The sequence below is a fragment of the Eptesicus fuscus genome, chromosome 15 (genome assembly GCF_027574615.1).
Source record: "Eptesicus fuscus isolate TK198812 chromosome 15, DD_ASM_mEF_20220401, whole genome shotgun sequence".
Classification (NCBI taxonomy): domain Eukaryota; kingdom Metazoa; phylum Chordata; class Mammalia; order Chiroptera; family Vespertilionidae; genus Eptesicus; species Eptesicus fuscus.
This window is the reverse complement of record NC_072487.1, coordinates 12,306,627-12,327,188: the sequence shown is the minus strand read 5'-3', so window position 1 is coordinate 12,327,188 and position 20,562 is coordinate 12,306,627. Positions and strand designations below refer to the sequence as shown.

Genomic DNA, 20,562 nt, shown 5'->3' with positions numbered 1-20,562 from the left:
TTTGTTGATGTACATTCTGTCTTACCAGTATTATATACATTTCTATCAAAATTAAAATACCATGAGGGAAACATGCAAGAGAAAATGCTAAGTTAAAATTTAAAAGCCCATTATAAACTCAGTTCTCCGACAGCCCATGACTGAAAAGCTCATCTCTATGGACAGTTTTCTTGTCTCGTGTTTCCTGCCACAATATTTTGAGAGAGGTTGAATCTCAGCTGTAGGCTCATAAGAAAAGTTGCCAGAGGGATGCAACTCTTTCCACTATGCACTTGGCCGCTGAACAAACTACTCATGTTAGAAAACGTGCAGAACAATTTGGAGCAACTAGACTTTCTGGACATTAGGGAGGCTGCTCAAGGACAGGATCTCTGCTTTGCTCTCTTGGTGCCTAAAATAGAACCAGCTTCCAAGCAGGTGCTCGACAAACATTTACTGAATGAATGAATGACCAAATGGCAGTAACGGTAGTCATGAGCTCACAAAGCCTTTCTTGGGCTATGTCATCCTCTGTCCAATCTTGGGATGCGACGTGGGAACAGCTATAGCGGCCGTAAACTCCTCAGGCATGCCGGAGGTAATTAGTTAAACAGGAGTGAACAAAACCAAAACAAAGTAAAAACAAAACCAAATCGTTTCTTAAAAAATTATAGCAAAAACTGGGTTTTCTGACATTTTCTCCATCCTAGACAATCTCCTAAAACCACTGAAGTCTTTAGTTATGTGAAGGAAATTTTACAAAATAATTATACTTACTGTGAATGGTAGTGGACAAAGGCATCGATTTTTGGCCAGACAAAGCCCCTTAGCTTGTTTAAATATCAGCTTGCTCATTGGTAAACTGAGATATTTAATTCATTGAGTTATTATAAGAATTAAAAAAGATTAATAGTGTCTGGCACTTAGCAGACTCAATAAATATGAATTCCCTTCCTCGCTCCTTCCCTTCCTCTCCCTGATCTTTCCTTTTCTGACACCCATTTATCCTAAAACCACAGAGGTAGGTGAGATCATGTAATTATTTTTAAAAATGTTCTTATTGCTCCACGTTCAAAGACTTTTTTAAAACATGAGTTGGAGGAGCTCTAAGTTTTCTACTCATTTTTTTTTTTCTGAGTGTCAGATCTAAGATAGTAAATCCTATTACATAATAGAAAAAATGGGAAGCTGAGGGCTAGGACATAAAAATTATTATAAGTAGACAGATAACAGGAAAAAAAGGTTGTGGCTTCGTAGGCTCCCTATTTTCTGTCATTCTCTCTAAAAGTGGATAGAGATACAATCGAAGAGGAGATGGCCTTGCTTCTGAAGTTACTGCTACCTTAGGAGCTTTAATGGGGACATCTGTTGGCTTTTTAACAAAGGAAGCTGGAGAGGATCAAGGAAAGTGCAGGAGACTATAGTTCACAAGGGAGCCACATCTGCTTGGTATTTCCCCAACTGAGAAAGCTCAACTTCTGAAACAGCCCGGGTCTCCTGGTTACCCTGGAATCTAGGAGCAGATGAAAGCTTTTCTTTCCGCCATATTTCAATGGTACTGATCAACAGCTGTTTATATCCTTTAATACCTAATGAAGGGCGAAGCCTTCACATCTGTCAGTATTTTCCGGTTCTATTTCCTTGGATCACAGTGGGGAGGAGGTGAAGTTGGAACCCCTCCCACTCCCCAGAAGTATGCCTCGAATTCAAAGCTGTAATGCTAAGCAGAAGTCCCCGTTTCTCATCCACCCAGGGTCTGCTGTTGGCTGAGAATTCTTCTTTTACTCTATCCTGACAGGTGTCTCGATCAATTTCATGATAATGATGACTCATAGCAGCACAAAGATCAAAAAGAAGAAAAGTAGGCTGGAATAGTGGGGGAGGAAGAAGAGAAGGAAGTGAATTCTAACAAAGAAAGTGGCTCCTGAAGATAAGTTATTTCAAAAAAATAGCAAAATATGGTCTGAGGGCAAATCACAGAGGTGAGCAGGAGGCTCATGAAGACCCTCAGGGTGATGGTGGATGGTGGTTGTTTTTACTGAGCCCTAACATTACACCTTGGAAGAGTTAAACAGGGAAAATTAAACTTTGTGGAGGCAAGGTACACAAAATACCCAGGATGATACTAAAGGGATTCAGACATTTGTTTAACTTCATTTTGATCACCAGCAACATACATAGACATGTTGGGACTTTATAAAAATTATTTTTCCATCCTTCCTTCTGTCTGTCCATCCATCCATCCTCCCGCCCACCCATTCAACAACTTATATGGTACCAAGACTGGATTAGTTCTGGGACAGTCAAATGAATAAGACATATTCCATAACTGTAAGGGGCTTATACTCAATTGGTGGAAGAAGACATGGTATCAAGGATGCAAGAGAAGATGGTGAATCCAGAAGGAGAGAACAGTGTGGATAAAACCAGAGAGGTAAGAAACACACTGTTTCTGGGGAATGAAAAGCATTCTGGGTGGTTATAATAAACAGAGGATAGAGTGCTGGGTTCTTATTAAAAGTGCAAATTCTTAGGTCTTACCTAAGAGATTCCAATTTAGTTATTAAGGAAAAAAAAACACAGGGAATTTATATTTTTAACAGAAGCCCCAAGTAATTCTGATACAAACAAAAGTTTGACAACTCTATATAGATTTACATTTCCCAAAAGATGATAATGATGTTCCATTAAAAAAAAAAAAAAGCCAGCAGGTTCAAAGTATGTAGTATTGGGAAACCCCTTTCTTGGAGATTTATAATGAATATTAGCATATTAAAAGTCCTGCAATAAAGAAATCAATTTCACTCGGCACTTCCCAAACTTATCTTTTCATGGGGGGAAAAAATCATGGTGCACCTATTAAAATCTCCCAGAACATTGGTGGACTATGGAGCATAAATTGAGAAGGATTCTGATGAGGAGAGTATGCCCCCCAAACCAAGTGAATGGCTAAAAAAAAATGTCTAGAAAAAGATAGCAAAGTCAATTACTCTAGGGGACACCCCCTGATTTCCTCTGAGCAAAGTCTAAAACCACCTCCAAGAATTTCCTCACCCTCAAGTAACACACCATGGCCCTGATGTGGTTTCTGGTCACCCACTCTACGTGGTAGCCACAGCTGCCAGCAAGAGCAGAAATGCCCGGAGTTCAAAGCCTCAGGGAGCAGGAACAGAAGGGAAAGGACAAAGAGGAGGTCTCCTGGCCCACATTTATTTACCTTTATTGCTAGCATGTGCTCTGCACAGAGCATTGGCAGTGGCTGGTGATGCTTTCGGAAAAGAAAAATTCCTCCCAGCAACAAAAGAAGCCTCTGACTGTCAAAGAAAGTGCAAAAAGACACGAATTCTAAGAAATTCTCGCCCACTGGAGGTGCCTATTAGATGGCTGGCGAGAGGGGTTGGAATCTGCCCTCTTCCTCCTACTCTGGTGAGTCAGGGTTTGCACCCCCCGCCCCCAACCTCCTTCCTTAACAAGGGGCAGCGGAGAGAAAGAGCGTGAGGGGACTGGACAAGTCAAGGCAACACCATGATTCTGAGCAAACTGGTTTGTGTGCTGAATATTTCAAGATGTACACACTGCCTTAATCAATTTATGCCCTTTCTTCTGGTATTAACTTAATTACTTCCATACGCCCCACCTCAGGTTTCCATATGCCACATGGGGACACACACATCCCAACTAGAAGTGATTTCAGCAATGCATTTCAAACGCTTCTTTTATCCGCCAACCATTTCAGAGCTTTTCAATAATACTTTCTAACAGCACAAGTATTTTTTCAGTCATTCCACAAGTATTTCCTGAGTGCCTACAAGGGTTTCCAGGCACCAGGCTAGCTGGACACTGGAGATATGACAATGGAAGTGAGGAGTATTGCTCTTTCCCGTTGAACCTAGGGCCTAAAAAACCTGAATGTTAAATTCAGCCTGTCAGTGCATGGAAACACCAATGATCAGCAGCATAAAGAAATAAATACAAGGGGTAGAAAAGGTTTGGCTCTTCCCCTTGAAGAGTTTTATGACTCAGAGCACAAGGGAAACAAAAGCATTTGCATTTCAAGTGTCCTGGTGAGTCTAGCAATTGCACAAGGGTCCAGAGTTGACAGCATAACCTGGGATATAAATAACGTGTGATCAGGAGAAGGAAGAACAGAACGGCGGGATCTTTATTTTCCCAGAATGCTAACCCCTTGTTTGATTAGTCCCCAAACAAATCCGTGGATTCTCCCATTAGGATTTCTTAACCTGCGAGGTAAATACCAGTAACTGCACCAGAGATCATGTAACTTTAACTAGTTAATTAGTCAAATAATAAGAACCTTATCAGAATGACTGGGTGGGGTTAGGGTCTAGTCCTAAGTAAGCCAGAAAGATCAAATCTAACATTTCACCAAGACAATGTTCAGGCGTAATTTCATGATTGAGGTCCATGAAATTATTGTAAGTGATCCACAAATGATATTTTTCAAAATTTCAATGAGGTCCTTAGATATAGAAAAAGAAACCACAGGTGTGTGAGAGATGGAATCTGGGGAAACATTGATTGATGACGTGTGGTGTCCAGTGTTCAAAGGCAGGCATGGAAGGAGCCTCAGCAAACCTTCTGAGCTCAGGTGGGATGTGACAAAATAACCAAGAAGCTGGCCATGGACTTACCCACGCATGTTGGAAAGATGTCTTCGTTGTTGATCTGGACCTCGATCCAATCCATAAGGAGGTTCATGTACTGGGGGGCGGGCAGTGCGGTCGGCTTCTTGTACTTGAGGTCATCCTGCCACCGATACTCATATTTGGGGCCCCCTGACATCACAGGGCAGGTCCTCTCGGTGCAGAACTCGCAGATGGTGCCGTAGATGAGGTTGATCCGATTGAAGAAGTCCACCACGTGCACGGCCACCCAGTCGTTCTGGTCCTCCCCACTGGGCAGCTGCACCGCCGCCTTCAGGTCCACGCCTGAGTTGAGGGACGCCTGAGCCCGTTTGTGGAGCTCAAACCTCTGTGTGCCAGGTTCGAATTTCCTCTTGGGCCGGAAGGTCTTGTCCTTGTTGAACACCTGCTTCAGAGCTATGGACATGGTCTTCTCCTTTTCTTCCTTTGTTTTGCAGGAAGCAAAAAAGCACCTGGAACTTCTCAGTGAGAGATCACAACCCAACAGAGTTTTCCACTGCCAGCCCTCTGGCCCCAGTCTTGCGGCCTGCAGCTTCTATCTATTTTAAATGGCCCCTTCCATCTTCCGCTCGAGTGATTTCCAGGGGAATCTCATGTTTCTTCCTAAAGGAGAGAAAAGAGTCTCATAAGTGCCCAGGTTCCATTTAAGAAGTGACAAAGGCTTAGACCAGATTTCCATTTTGCGTTTAGCTGTGCCCACTTCCATCCAGATATGTGGATGTGGAGGTTAAGCCAAACCCCTGGGAATCCGTATTCGTGATCTTTGTCAAATCTCTGGTTACTCCTCCTTGTGTGATCATAGGCCCAACGGACCTCTCCAAGGTGTTACGGATGAACATGGTAGTCAAGATAGATAACAAATTCATCATGCCACTGAATGACTAAACAAAGACTGTGCCTTAATCCGGTGCCAGGTACTAAATTGGAGGAGGGGTACACAAGAGTTTTGAAATGGGAACAGGAAGTCTACCTGCCTTATTTTCCAACCCAGAGCCCCATCAGGACTCCTGCCTATAACTTATATTATAGGCATATTAAATGGTTAGAACAATGCTTCTAAAATGTTAGTGTGGGATCTTGTTAAAACCCAGGTTCTGACCCAGCAGGTCTGAGATGGCACCTAAGAATCTGCATTTCTTTCTTTTTATTGTTTTGTTAATCCTCACCCCTTCACCTGAGGATATTTTTTCCACTGGTTTTTAGAGAGAATGGGAGGAAGGGAGAGAAAAAGCAGGGGGGGGGGAGGGGAGAGAGAGAGAGAAAGAAACATTGATGTGAGAGAGACACATCAATTGGTTGCCTCTGACACGTGCCCCAACCAGGGCCAGGGATCGAACCTGCAACCATGTCCATGCCCTTGACCCTGAGACCCTTCGGTGCACAGGCAGGCATTCTAACCACTGAGCACACCAGCCAGGGCAGAATCTGCATTTCTAACAAGCTCCCCGGTGGTGCCAAATCTACTGGTCCATGGATGATGTTTTAATTATCAAGGCCTGATCTGACTAAGGGATCTTATTAGAAATGCAGACTCTTGGGCCTCCTCCCAGACTTAGTAGGTCTAAGTCTGCATTTTAATAAAATCTAAGAAGTATATGCTTTGAGGAATACCGGGTTGAAGGGGTGCCTGACTGGCTAGGGAAAGAGATGATTAAATAAACTTGCATTTGGTGTTTTCTTGGCATCATAAACATAGTTTTCAGTTGAGTTTGCATATGTGTGTGTGAGAAAGAGAACGACCCAGAGACTCACTGTTTTGAATACAATGGCCTTGACAGATGGTGACAATGACCGGGTATTTTGATCTTGATTGATTTGGACAGCACAGCACCCTGAAGCTAGGAGATTCCCAGTGAATACCTTTTCATAAATACCAGATGAAAAGTGGCTGCTGATACTGCTGCTACAGCCTCGTGCAGAAAAGCTTCTTGCACTAAATAAAATGTAGTGTTGGCAGCAACAGTCATTATTCTCTGTCCTTGTTGTCTCCAGGAAGAAAAGAACAAGTCATAAGTTTTGCTCCCTGGGTAGAAACTATAAGCACATTCTATATTATTAATAGCACCCACTACAATGCTAGTTCTCAATAAATATGCAAAACCAATTGTTCTTTTAACCAATAAACATTTACTCAAGGCCTTTTATGTGGCAGACATGGGGCTAAGGCAGAAAGAATACAGAGCAACTAAACACTTGGTCCCTTCCTTTGAAAAATCCACAATGTGATGTCTAGTTTTGAGGTTAGCCTACTGGGTTTTGCTTTTTAAGCTACAAAGTTAAAAGCACCAATATAAATAGTGATGCGATTCCTTCCCATTGCTACCCAGGTTAGAATGAGAAAAGATGATAAGGAATGAGGTCTTGGGGAAAGAGAAACATGGAAATCCAAATAAACAGCATAGAATTGACAGGAGCTCCATATGTTCTCCATATTTTCTGCTTAATAGATCAATTATAGTAATAAAACATGATGTGCACTATAAAAATATGCAGGGAGAAGTTAGCCGGGCTGTAAGGGAATGTTGACAAGGTAACTAAGCAACACTGGCAAGGAAAGTTCTTATTTTTCTTTTCCTATTGATGTAGTCTGCCTTATTTGTTAAAAAAAAAAAAAAAATGAGAGTCCTTGCCAAGGATAAGGAAGAAATAAAACAAATCTCCCATTCAGTCCTGAGAGATCCATCTTCTCTAAAGAGACCTTGATGGCACAGAAGGGTGGGCAGGACAGAGAGGGAAGGGACTGACGCTGACATTAGCTGGGAAGAAAGAGGATCAATATTTCATCTGTCGGATGAAGGATTCCTCCTGGCAGGACCAGCTGACAAGGCAACTCCCTACAGAAAGGCCATAAGAGAAATGCCCCAGAAGTACCCCACCTGAGGGAGCTACCAGGTCATGGTCATTGCTGGAGCTCCAGAGGCTACGGTGGTGCTGGGTACGGAGCCAACTTCACTGAATAGTTGCTGAATGAATGAATGAAAGAATGATAGTGAATGAAGAAGCCCTTGTATAAAAGTGCAACTGCGAAAGTGAAATGAAATTGGACCTCCTGTCTTTAGTTCTTTGGTGGCTCTATCTCAACCTGTAAGCCCAGCTGCTGGGCTCCTCTGAAGTGTCCCTTCCTGAAAGATCTAGACATCTGTCCAACATCTCTTTCAAATGGGTCATTCCTCTCCACTGTTACCTAAAATTTCCATCTCTTCAAAATTGAAGAATGACTAGTCTGATTTCCCATCTTCCCACTATATTTTTCTCTTTATGGCTGGAACAGTCTGTAGAACCTTCTTCTCATACCCCAAATATTGAATAAAAATAGGTTTATATTTTAAAGTATGTGTGTGTGAATAAAATGAACATCTGACCTTCCCAGGATCCAATAAAAGATTTGCCTACAATGGAATACTAATGCTGCTGTAAAAAAGAAAGAACTCTTAACATTCGAAAAACACCCTATTATTTCCAGATCTTTGGACTGGCTAGAAAATACTTTTGTGTTTAAAAAAAAGTCACATGATTTGAGAACACAATACCTAAGGCAGGTGGGAGAATGGAGGGTGGGGAGGGCACTATAGATAAAGATAATGTAACAGTTTAAATTAAAACAAATTAAGGCAGAAAAAAAGGTGTTTTTAGTTTTTCAAGCACAGGTATATACTAGCTAATGTACTATCACTCAGAACCTCTGTCTGATACATGGGAGAAAGGTCATTGTCAATTACCATTTCCTTCTTTCTCTTTGAGACAGGGTATGCCAATTCTTTCTCGGAAAAGTCTTGCTTTAAAGGAAAAATATTCAAATTCAAGGAAGTTAGTTCCTGTAACTGTCAACAGACTTATTTAATCTTAGCCACTCAAAGTGAATTTGAGTCTTGGGGTCTGGAAAATTTTACCCCTGGCACTATGGCAACTTATGTATGACATCTGGAACCACTGCAGGAGAGTACAGAATGGGCTAGAAGACTGAAAATACAGTTCTAATTTTCAAAAGGGTACTATGTTAAGCTTGGGAGTGGTGGGTAAAATTGACACCAACTGCAGGCAAGATTTGGAAGCAATATAGCCACGTAGCTGAGAACACAGCATCGGCGGGGTTGCTGTGAACATTCAAGAGGGTATCTGCAAAATGTCTGGAACGCAGTGGGCACTGAGTAATGTGGTTGCTGCCATCACCTTCATCATTATTACAATCATGTTAGGATGCACATTTTAATAGTCAGATTATTGAGAGACCAAACAGCCACCTAGAATCTTAGAATGCTTAAAATTCTATTCAACTTAATTACGTAACAGTGACGATAACTCACATTTATTTTGCTACTTACTTTAATTTTCATAACAACCAAATGAGTAGGCATTATTATTTTCCCCATTTTAGGGAAACTTGAGATACAGCATGATTAAAACTTTGTCTCAGGTAATAAAACCAGTAAGTAGTCAAGTTGACTCAAAAACTCTTAACCCCAATTAATACTGCCTCTTTAGACTGTTGGGTAGTTCACACACACACACACACACACACACACTCCAGGGGAACTTCTAGGGCACATCTGAGGGGGCTGTGAAGGGGGTGGGAGAAGCACAGACCTAGTCCTAGCACACTGTCACATGCCACTCCCAAAGACATGTTTCTTGAACCTTTGTGATCTAGTCAGATGACCTGGATTCAGGTCCTGGCAATAACTCTAACTGGCTATGTCTTCGGATAAGAAACCCTTCATGAACCTCAGTTTTAACTTCTTTAGAGGTAATGGTACTTATTTCTCAAGGTTATTGTGAAAATTTAAAGAGACATTGCCGGTGAAAGCACTTCATAAATGGAAAACCACTACATAGTTATTAACAGGGTGATGAGTAACAAATGAAACAACCACTTCTGACATGACACCAAGAAATGATATGAGTAATGAAAAACAATTCAATGCAAATGTGTGTTTATAAGCAAGAGATAGGGAAGGGGAGCCCTGGATAGAAGAAAAGAGTAAAATCAACACGTCCTTCTTGCTTCATTTGGATGGACTTCTCATTCTCATGCAAAAGGAAATAATATTAATCCAAGTAATTTGGTGGTGAGTCAATATTCCTCTACATTTATAACCCACTTAGCTTAGCACTGTGAGGGGATTCCAACATTTTTTCAAGTATTAAAACCCACTGCAATATTATCTCATGAATTTTGATATGCCAGGGCAAACACGTTTTCGAATGAAGTATAAAAGTTCTTGTTTTAAACTTTAAAATGCTTTACATTTAATACAATGCCTCAGGTTATGACTCAGCAGGAGTCTCTGTGTTCAGATAACAGGAATAATTTTCTGATTAGTTATCCTGCTGGAGGATGAAGGCTGCACCCCCAGAAACTCTCAGGAGAGAAAAGACAACCATCTACCTGGGAGCTTTTCAATCTGCTGAGGTGAAAACAGATGGACAAAGAGGATAACACGGAGACAAATAATTAATGATGCTATCCTCTGTACGCTCCTGAACATGCCCACAACAACTACAAAAGAGGTTTGAAATAAAATAGAATCAAACAAGTAACTGTAATCGATACAGCCGCCTGGAGAACTGGAGAGAGCCCTGCCTTTTGAGTCCAGACTCTGCCCTTACCTAGTTACCCTCCGGGCTAATCACGATCTCTTGTTTCAGATTCTTCCTTGGTTTAATGAAGGTGCTAACATGAATATCACAGTGTTTGGGGGATAAGTGGGATGACGTAAGTAGAGGTGGGGAAATATCAGTGCTATATTTATTTACCCCGATTTCTCGTGTATCAGGTTATCTCAGATTATTATCTAGCTTCATGGTCAGTGGGGATCCCAACCAGACCTGGTCTGGTCTTTGACTTCTTTCCCACAAGACCTGAACACCTGACCCTCAAGCTGTATAAAAGCTTAGAAACTTCTAGAGGACAACCCCATTCCTCACTCCTGGTTTTTATGAGGAAGAATTTTCCCTAAGTCCACGACTGCCTTTTCTCTGTCCTTCTACTAAGGTTGCCTTGGGGCAAGTGGAGGAACAAACTCATTTAGTGGGTAAATTTGAGAAGAACCAACTGGGCATGCTCAGCTGCAAGCCTTCCCTCCTGGGAGGTGCCTGCCCGCAGGAGTGTGCGATTTGCTCTTCCCCAGCTTTCTGAAGAGAAGAAGCCTGCTCTGTCCAGCACTGCATGGGAAACGGTGAGTAAACCCAGCCTTTAGATTTAGCACACGCACTTGGTTATGTCCTGCAGCCTGGCTTCTATACGGTGATCTATACTATAGATTCTATAGGATGGTCTGTTTCTGCAGCTGCTTCAATCAGCTTCTCCCAGGCCGTGGAGAGGAGACTGGTATTGTTTCCTGGAGGCCCTCTCGGAGACCCCAATCCCAATCAGAGTTAGCCGCTTTTTAGAAGAGCTTCACTAAGACATCAGTTCAAGCATAACCTACTGATCTGCAGAAGTTCTGAGTCTACCTCCCAGGCACTCACAGTCTTCTCCAGAGCTTTCTCCGACAAGAGAGAGCCCAGTGACTGCCCAGCCACAGGCACAGAGTGAGGCTGCTCAGGGCAGAGGAGCGCTCATCTGTGAGGCCTTCAGAAACACTCCCAGCAGTCAGAGTGTTCGGCTTGACAGTCCCACGCTCTGCCGGTGGCTGCTGTCCAGGGCCAGTGCTCTCCGTGGGGAATCTAAACGCTTCCATCCAGAAAAGGCCCCTCCCTCACCCCGCCTCACTGTCTCCAACTTCTCCCTGGTTTAACTTCAAAGCTCTGCTCAAGTAAGGGGAGAGAGGAGGAGAAAGAAGGGAGGAAGAAGGAAGGGATGGCTGGTGCACATCTCTCACTCTGACACGGTGACCGCACACTGCCCTCCCTTAGCCTGTGAGGCCGGATCGCACCCTAGACGTCACTGCAGCACTAACACCGAACCTAGGGCCCGGCTCCTGTTCTGTGGGAGAACTATGTATCTAAGTCACTCCTGACCAAATACCGCACAGACACACAGTTCCTTCTCCAGCTGAGCGGGCCCAGCTCCTGGAATCATGATGAGACATAATCGACAAAGAAACCTCGGGCAACAGAGACACCATGCAAAGAGCAACATCAGCCCCTGACACGTGCTTCCCGGGCCAGTCCGAGCAGCTCACACGTTTTCGTTTTCCGGCATTCACTGAAAAGGCAGCTCCTTTAGAAGCAAGCCCAGCTTTAAAAGAACGTTTAAAAACTCGTGATAGATCTTTGGAACATCTTTGCATGGTGCTCTAAAGACCTCTCCATGTGTGTGCTTTTTTTTTTTTTTTTTTTAAAGAATAAGTTTTAAAAATATGCCTCAAAGGAAAAATAATGGGTTAGAAAGGAGGTCATTCAGCTTGGGGAACTTTTTCCCTCTAATAAGAGAAGAAATGTATTACATCACCTCCACCTCCTTTTCAGCAAACGCTATGTCTGTGAGTTTGTTGCCCATCCCCAAGCTCTTGCCTCTGTGGCATCCACCCTCGTCCCCTTGGCACCCCTTCACACTGGGTGTCAGCAGCTGCCAAGGCCCCTATCCCGTGCCCTCAGTCACCCTGCACAACACCATGCCATGAAATTCATTTTCCTCCAGCCACCACCCTGCCACCCACCCTCATGTGGCTGTGAGGAGGCCTAGAGAGAGGTCATACCTGATAGCATTTTACAGCAAGAAGAACCCTGGAAAAGCACTCAATTCAATCCAACCTCTCAATGTACAAAAACAGAAGCAGCCACCTCTAAGCAGCCCAGAAAAGTGAGGGGAGGCCCACAGCAGATTGGAGCTGATAACCTCGGTGCCTGTGTTCCCTCCATAAACCTCTTAAATGCTTAAGCAAGATTGACACCTACGTGCCCTGCAAAGTGCCCTCCACTTAACTATCACTTTCGACACAAACCATATACATGTGGTTGTTTTTGTTGTTTGGTCTAAAGGAAGCTATTTTATTTTATTTTTATGTTAAGCCTTTCATTTTTATTTTTATTTTATTGTCTAAAGTTTTACATATGTCTCCTTTTTCCCCAATTGACCCCCTCCCCCATCCCTTCCCAGCCCGGGCACGCCTCCATCGCCCCAGTGTCTGTGTCCATTGGTTATGCTAATATGAATGCGTATAAGTCCTTTGGTTGTTTTCTAACTCACCCCCTCCCCTACCATTTGTCTCTAGATCCATCTATTCTTGTTCATCAAATTATGTTGATCATTCTATCCCACATATGAGTGAGATCATGTGATATTTATCTTTCTCCGACTGGCTTATTTGCTTAGCATAATGCTCTCCAGTTCCATCCATGCTGCTGCAAATGGTAAAAGTTCCTTCTTTTTAATAGTGGCATAGTATTCCATTGTGTAGATGTACCACAGTTTTTTAATCCACTCATCTGCTGATGGGCACTTAGGCTGTTTCCAAATCTTAGCTATTGTAAATTGTGCTGCTATGAACATAGGGGTGAATATATCCTTTCTGATTGGTGTTTCTGTTTTCTTGGGATATAGTCCTAGAAGTGGGATTACTGAATCAAATGGGAGTTCCATTTTTAACTTTTTTAGGAAACTCCATACTGTTCTCCACAGTGGCTGCACCAGTCTGCATTCCCACCAGCAGTGCACGAGGGTTCCTTTTTCTCCACGTCCTTGCTAGCACTTGTCGTTTGCTGATTTGTTGATGATAGTCATTCTGACAGGTGTGAGATGGTATCTCGTTGTTGTTTTGATTTGAATCTCTCTGATGATTAGTGACTTTGAGCATGTTTTCACATGTCTCTGGGCCTTCTGTATGTCCTCTTTCGAAAAATGTCTATTTAGGTCCTTTGCCCATTTTTTTATTGGATCGTTTATCTTCCTTTTGTTAAGTTGTATGAGTTCTCTGTAAATTTTGGAGATTAAACCCTTATCGGAGATAATATTGGCAAATATGTTCTCCCATGCAGTGGGCTTTCTTGTTGTCTTGCTGATGGTTTCTTTTGCTGTGCAGAAGCTTTTAATTTTGATGCAGACCCATTCGTTTATTTTCTCTTTAGTCTCCATTGCCCTAGGGCAGTGATGGGCAACCTTTTGAGCTTGGTGTGTCAAACTTAGCCAAAAAACTGAGCATAACTTGGGTAGTGTGTCACTTTGAGGAAAAAACATTATTTCGCAAATGTTTCATCCTCAGGAGCAGCAAATGTTTCATCCTCGGCATGCGGCCGCCTCGGCCGCATGTCATCAGAAATGGCTACGCGTGTCAATGCTGACACGCGTGTCATAGGTTCACCATCACTGCTCTAGGGGCTGTGTCTGTAAAGATATTGCTACAACATATGTCCGCTATTTTGCTGCCTATAGAGTCTTGTGGGATTTTTATGGTTTCCTGTCTTACATTCAAGTCCTTTAGCCATTTTGAGTTTGTTTTTGTGTATGGTGTAAGTTGGTGGTCTAGTTTACAGCCAACATCATACTCAATGGCCAAAAACTAAACTCATTTTCCCTAAGAACAGGAACAAGACAAGGATGCCCACTTTCACCACTCCTGTTCGATATAGTACTGGAAGTGCTAGCCATAGTGATCAGACAAGCAGAGGATATAAAAGGCATCCAAATAGGAAAAGAAGAAGTAAAACTGTCCTTATTCGCAGATGACATGATACTATATGTAGAAAGCCCCAAACACTCCATCAAAAAACTACTAGACCTAATAAATGAATTTGGCAATGTAGCAGGATACAAAATTCACACCCAGAAATCTATGGCCTTTTTATACACCAATAATGAACCCACAGAAATAGAGACTAAAAAAACAATCCCATTTACCATAGTACCAAAAAAATTAAGATACCTAGGAATAAACTTACTAAGGACGTAAAAGACCTATACTCAGAAAACTTCAGGACATTGAAAAAAGAGATAGAGGAAGACATAAACAAATGGAAGAACATACCATGTTCATGGATTGGTAGAATCAACATCATTAAAATGTCCATACTACCCAAAGCAATTTAAAGATTCAATGCAATCCTCATTAAAATACCAATGGCATATTTCAAAGATCTAGAACAAACTCTTCAAAAATTCATCTGGAATAAAAAAAGACCCCAAATAGTCACAGCAATCCTGAGAAAGAAGAACAAAGTTGGAGGGATCACATTATCAGGTATCAAGCTATATTACCAAGCCATGGTTCTCAAAACTGCCTGGTACTGGCACAGGAACAGACATATAGACCAATGGAACAGAACAGAGAACCCAGAAATTGACCCAAGCCGTTATGCTCAATTAATATTTGACAAAGGAGGCTAGAGAAAGAGCATACAATGGAGTCAAAACAGTCTCTTTAATAAATGGTGCTGGGAAATTTGGACAGATACATATAGGTGTTTTTTTTTTTCATCCCCTGGGTGGTTTTTAAGCCTTTTTAAAAATAAAAGCAACATAACCGTTTTCTTTTCCACCCCAATGAAGTCTTAGGCAGGATTCAATTTTATAAAAATTGATAAAATTCTCTCTTCTGTGCTCGAAGGAGGCAGGATTCTCACTCTTAGGCTACCCCCTCCCAACAGCCACTGAGACCCCTCTGAGGACCTTCAGGCATGGCTCTTACCCATCAGACAGCTCTACCCATCAGATTCCCAACGCCCACTGCACTGGCCCCTTCCTCACTCACCACCTGCCACCAGCCTTCAGCCTTCAAGGTCTGGAGAGTGGCCACCACCTCCAAGCAGCCTCTCCTGACCTTTGCTCCAAAGCTCTGAATAGGTAGCCTTTCCTCTGCTCCCAAACAGTCGGAATCATGCGTTATTCTCATGCTTCACCCCACCTTCGGGCCCATTTATAATGAGGGCTCACCCACCCAACTGGCAGCCCCCAAATATCCATGGGAGCAGCTTCAAACACTGCGACTGCCCCCCTGGTGGAGGCTCAGCCTGCCCCTTGGCCTTCTCTCCTGACCCTTCCCCATCTGGCTCTGTTTCTGCTCAGTCTGAGCCCTTGCCTCTTTTTTTTTTTTTTTTTTAATATATTTTATTGACTTTTTACAGAGAGGAAAGGAGAGGGACAGAGAGCTAGAAACATCGATGAGAGAGAAACATCGACCAGCTGCCTCCTGCACACCCCCTACCGGGGATGTGCCCGCAACCAATGTACATGCCCTTGACCAGAATCGAACCTGGGACCTTTCAGTCCGCAGACCGACGCTCTATCCACTGAGCCAAACTGGTTTCGGCCCCTTGCCTCTTTACAAGCCCATGGATGGGGTTTGGCCTTCTCTTCCTGAGTTCTGCACTCTTCCCCCAGCGCTGGCTCTCACTTTTCTCTTTCATTTTTCTCCTCTTGAGCTCTGGAATCTCTGCTAGAAGGTGCTGGCAGCGGAAGAGGAAATATGACCTCTCCTCACCCTGAAACATCTGTCTACAGACCAATGTTCAAGCCGGCCCTGCACCTGCCTCAGCAACGACAGGAAAACTGAGGTTGCCCCCTCGGGTCCCACCCTCTGAAGACAGGTAGGTGAGTGACTCGGATGCACTCTAACCTTTAAAAACTCCCTGAAATGGGAGTTTCGTACGCCAGGCCTGGCATATCCAGGGGTGCGTGGGCCAACAGTCGTTCCTGAGGAGGACGGGCAGATAGAAACACAGTCCTCGGAAGAGTTGAATTTCCAGCAGAAAGAATGAGCGAAAAGTCCTCAGGGAAAAGGAAGACAAACCTGAGTCACACTGGAGATCGAAGACGGCCCTCCCCTGACGGGTCTACCTGCCACGCCACCGATGGAGAGCCTGGCTCGCTCGCCACCTGCTGCCTTGGGTGCCTGTGGGCCGTGTTGTCAGACTGGTGGCTGAGTGGGTCTGAGATCAGGCTGCCTGAGTGTGACTCCCAGGTCTATCACTTTCAGAGCTGCCGTCTCTTGAGCCTATCATGTAACATCGTGAAACTTTAGTTTCCTCTTTTATAAAACGGAGATAATAAAGTGACCTGTCTTGTAGTGTTGTGAGAATTAAATGACATTATCCAAATAAAGCACTCGATACAGCCCCAGGTACAAGGTAAGTGTGTAATAAGTACTAGCTTTTCATTCTTATCATTCACATAATGCTTTCTTTTATATGTGTACTACAGGCATGAATTCATGCACCAGTGGGGTCTCTCGGCCTGGCCTACGGGATCGGGCTGAAACTGGCTCTCCAACTTCTCCCCCCCAGAGAGGTCCCATATTGCAAGAGGGTGCAGGCCAGGCTAAGGGACCCCACTGGTGCACAATCAGGGCCAGGGAGCTAGCAGCAGGATAAACTACTGGTCGGAGTGTCTTCCCCCTGGTGGTCAATGCACTTCATAGCGACTGGCTGACAGGTCAACTGTCTGCCCCCCTGGTGGTCAGTGCACGTCATAGAGAACGGTTGAGCAGCCTTAGCATATCATTAGCATATTACGCTTTGATTGGTTGAACAGACAACTGGGCACTTAGCATATTAGGCTTTTATTATACAGGATATCCCCTTCTGGACAGAGGACTCCATAGGCTTTCTACTTTCTCGCCCTTATAAAAATACTCTTAATTAATTCTGCCTCACAGGATTGTGGGGATGATAAAATAAGACAGTAGGCAAACAAACAAACAAAACAGAAACAAACTCATAGATACAGGGAACAAACTGATGGTTGCCAGATGGAAGGAGGATTGGGGAATGGGTGGAAAAGGTGAGAGGTATTAAGGAAGTACAAAATGAAAGGTACAAAAATAGTCATGGGGATGTAAAGTACAGCATAGGGAATAGGGTCAATAATCCTATATAATAAAAGAGTAATATGCAAATTGACCAAATGGCAGAATGACCAGAATGCCTGCAGACCCTCCCCTCGGCCAGCCCCACCTCTGAGTGGGCCCACCTACCCTAATCAGGGGCGGGGCATGGGCCAGCTGGACCCCACCAGTGTATGAATTCGTGCACCGGGCCTCTAGTTTTGTAATAAGTATGTATGGTGTTAGATGGTATTAGATGTATCAGAATGATCACATCATACAGTATTAAACATCTAGTCACCATGTTATAAACCTGAAACTGATATAATATTGTGTGTCAACTGTAACTGGAGAATAAATTAATTAATTAATTAAAAAAGACGGCAGGTGAAAAAGGTCAGCAGGTGGTCTGGCACACTATAGGCACTCAGTAAGAGCAGCGGTTATTGAAGAGGCTGGCCCACCTTGGTCACACCCTGAGCCTTCCCTCCCCAGGTCTCCCTCCAGCCACTGGGCAGAGGAGCCCTTCAGAAAACCAGGGGCCAGGTTGAGAAGGCTCCTCAAGGAACCACACGGAGCCGCTGGCCACAAAGCCTGTGTGGACTGGACATTTATACTTATTATTTTATGATGGGAATTCAAGCTTCCTCAGAGCAGTGCCAGAAAAACTCATCCTGGGTCCAGGGGTGCGTCTTTAATACCAACTATCTCAATTCGGATTTTGTTATGTAACCACCATGTGTAGACTTGCCAAAAATGTTAAAAATAGACGGCAATAAAAAAATCAAAGAGAAAATCTTCTCCTAGTTTCTAGACCGACTTGCATGGAAACAGTGACCCCACAAAGGCATGACGGGTGTCAATTTTTCATTCGCTTAGGGGAGTGGTTTTTGTGTTTCCTGTTGTTTTCTTGGGGTCGTTTTATTTATTATTCCCACACTATTCTTTAATGACAAGTGAGGGTGCCACCACCCTTCTTAAAAACAATAAAAGCTGCAGGGGAGGAAAATAAGGCTTTGCAAGCCTCCAAAGGCTGGGGATTTGCCCAGAGAAGTGTGCTGCTCAAGCACAGCGTGGCAACAACTGCCCCGGGCCTGGGCCGAGCCAAGCCCCTGCGGTGAGGACTTGCTTTATTTTTGGTCCAAGCACAGAGTCCAGGAAGCCACATCGACTGACTTCTTTTTCATTTAAGATTACACATTCATCAATGAGCCTGGCTGAGAAAGCCTCCATTAGAGAGTTTCTCTCTTTGTTCCAAGAAAGAATAGGAAAAACAGAGACACAGACACCATTCCTAGGAAAACAGCACCCGCCCAGCAAGAGACCAAAACAGGTGTGTGCTACCTCCTACTCTTTCTTTAAATTGCATTTTAACCTCCCCCCCACCCCCACCCCCCCCTACACACACACACACACACAAAGCAAGCAGCTCCCCAAGCGGAGATGGTGTTTGGTTTTATATAAGTGCCAGATGACTCAAATTCCTTTTAGAAGAAGGAGGTGTAGGAATCTATAAAAATGCTGATAAGCATTTAACCACAAACACGATGACAACTACACATGGTGGTTACATAACAAAATCCGAAATGAGATAGTTGGTATTAAAGACGCACCCCTGGACCCAGGATGAGTGCTTCCATCAACTTTAGTTAATTTTAAAAAGGTCAAAGACTTCATATAGTTGAAGAAGGAAAAATACAAAGTTCCACAAAGACAAGTAGGACTGCCATACTAAAAAAAAAAAAACAAAAAAAAACCCATCTGAGTCACTTCAGCACATCTCAAAGGCAGACCTTCACTGAACGGATCAAGATACACCGTTTGCAAATATTTATATTTTAAATCATAAGATGGCTGTTCCCAGACTGTAGAAATTGAGAGTGATTACACAATGAGCTGGTGCTCATTTGATCTCCCCTAATTTGCCATCACCCCGCGTGGCTTCTAGAAAAAGACAAAACCTGACAGACCACGGCAGGATGGCCAAGGAGCCCTGATTTATTTCAGCTTTGAAAGGCCACTGCACCAGGATTTTCATTTCTGCCCAGAATGCAATCCACACGCCTGGCCTCGAGGTCCTGAATCAAATACACGTTTTTCTCATCTAGCAGAGGGATCTTGTGAGCTGTGAGCACAACCTGCCCAGGTGCCTGAGGGAGAGAGGAGGGGGAGGACGGGGTCGCGCTGGGACATGGAGTCACTCCTTGTTGTGCCTGTGGCACCAGACTTGGCTAGCTCGCAGAAGGGCCCAGACAGGAAGAGGGCAGGGCCTTGGCCTTCAAGATGTCCAGTAAGAGAAGTTTGGCATCACAAGCCGAGAAGAATCTCCTGCCCAGAGAGCTAGGTCCCTAAACTGATCCAAAGCAAGGAGGGCCTCACGGCTTCTGGGTGCAACACAGGGACCTGCACATGGACCGTGGGACACAGTGCGGGGGAATTCTAGTCTTTTCTCCACCCAGGGGCCTAGCCACAAACAGGGAAAGTCCATAATGGACCCCATGAAGATGTTCCCTCAAGGTCATCAGATGTCATGCGCCCTCCCCAGCTCACAGGAGTTCATTTGGGAAGCTGCCCAGAGAGTCTAAGCTTTCACCTGGGGCACCTCACCTGAGAGCAGCCATACGCACTTGAAACACTGATTGTTTCATTTTCATAACAGCCTGGGTTTAGGGTGTGTTTAATTTTATAGAGCTACCTCAAATTGTGTGGGAAGGAGATAAAGCAATTCTGATAATAACTTGCAGTTCTTCCAACCATATCCCTGTAAACATAGTACAGGGACATCTTAAGTACAGGTGCTTTCTGACTAATGATGAAATACATGTACACCTCATCATTCCATGGCCTGCCAATACCTCCTGGGGACTGAGGCTTAGAAGAAACGATTCAAGTGGAATTCCCCTAGACCTTACCAGCCCAGCCTGCCTCTCCCCATCTGTTACCTTGCCATCCCTCTCACGGAAGCTGACTGGCTAAACCTCACCTCAACCAGCAAACAAGTGCAGGCCAGGACATCTCAAATGGCACAACCCAGGTCAGCAGACCCTAAACTAATTGCCATGATGACAGGGATGGCATGTGCCTGCTGGTTAGAATCTTCCTATCATTTCTGTTATGAGACACGCAGCTGTTTCCCATTCTGGGAAGTTTTGAAGGGGCAGGGAAAGGGAAGACAGGAAGGGAAGGGATCTTCATGGACAAAACCTGGCAAAGGTTCATTG

General features: G+C 43.9%; 1 protein-coding gene across 2 annotated transcripts in view; it reads right to left on the bottom strand.

Annotated features, from left to right (window-relative positions):
* Positions 1–20,562, bottom strand: part of MOB3B (MOB kinase activator 3B) — a 187,239-nt gene that overhangs the window by 120,148 nt on the left and 46,529 nt on the right. For both annotated transcript variants that reach the window (XM_054727336.1, XM_054727337.1), the window contains exon 2: positions 4,632–5,246. In XM_054727336.1, coding sequence (XP_054583311.1) covers positions 4,632–5,049 — 418 coding nt within the window. In that variant the 5' untranslated portion in view covers positions 5,050–5,246. The remainder of the gene's footprint in view (positions 1–4,631; positions 5,247–20,562) is intronic.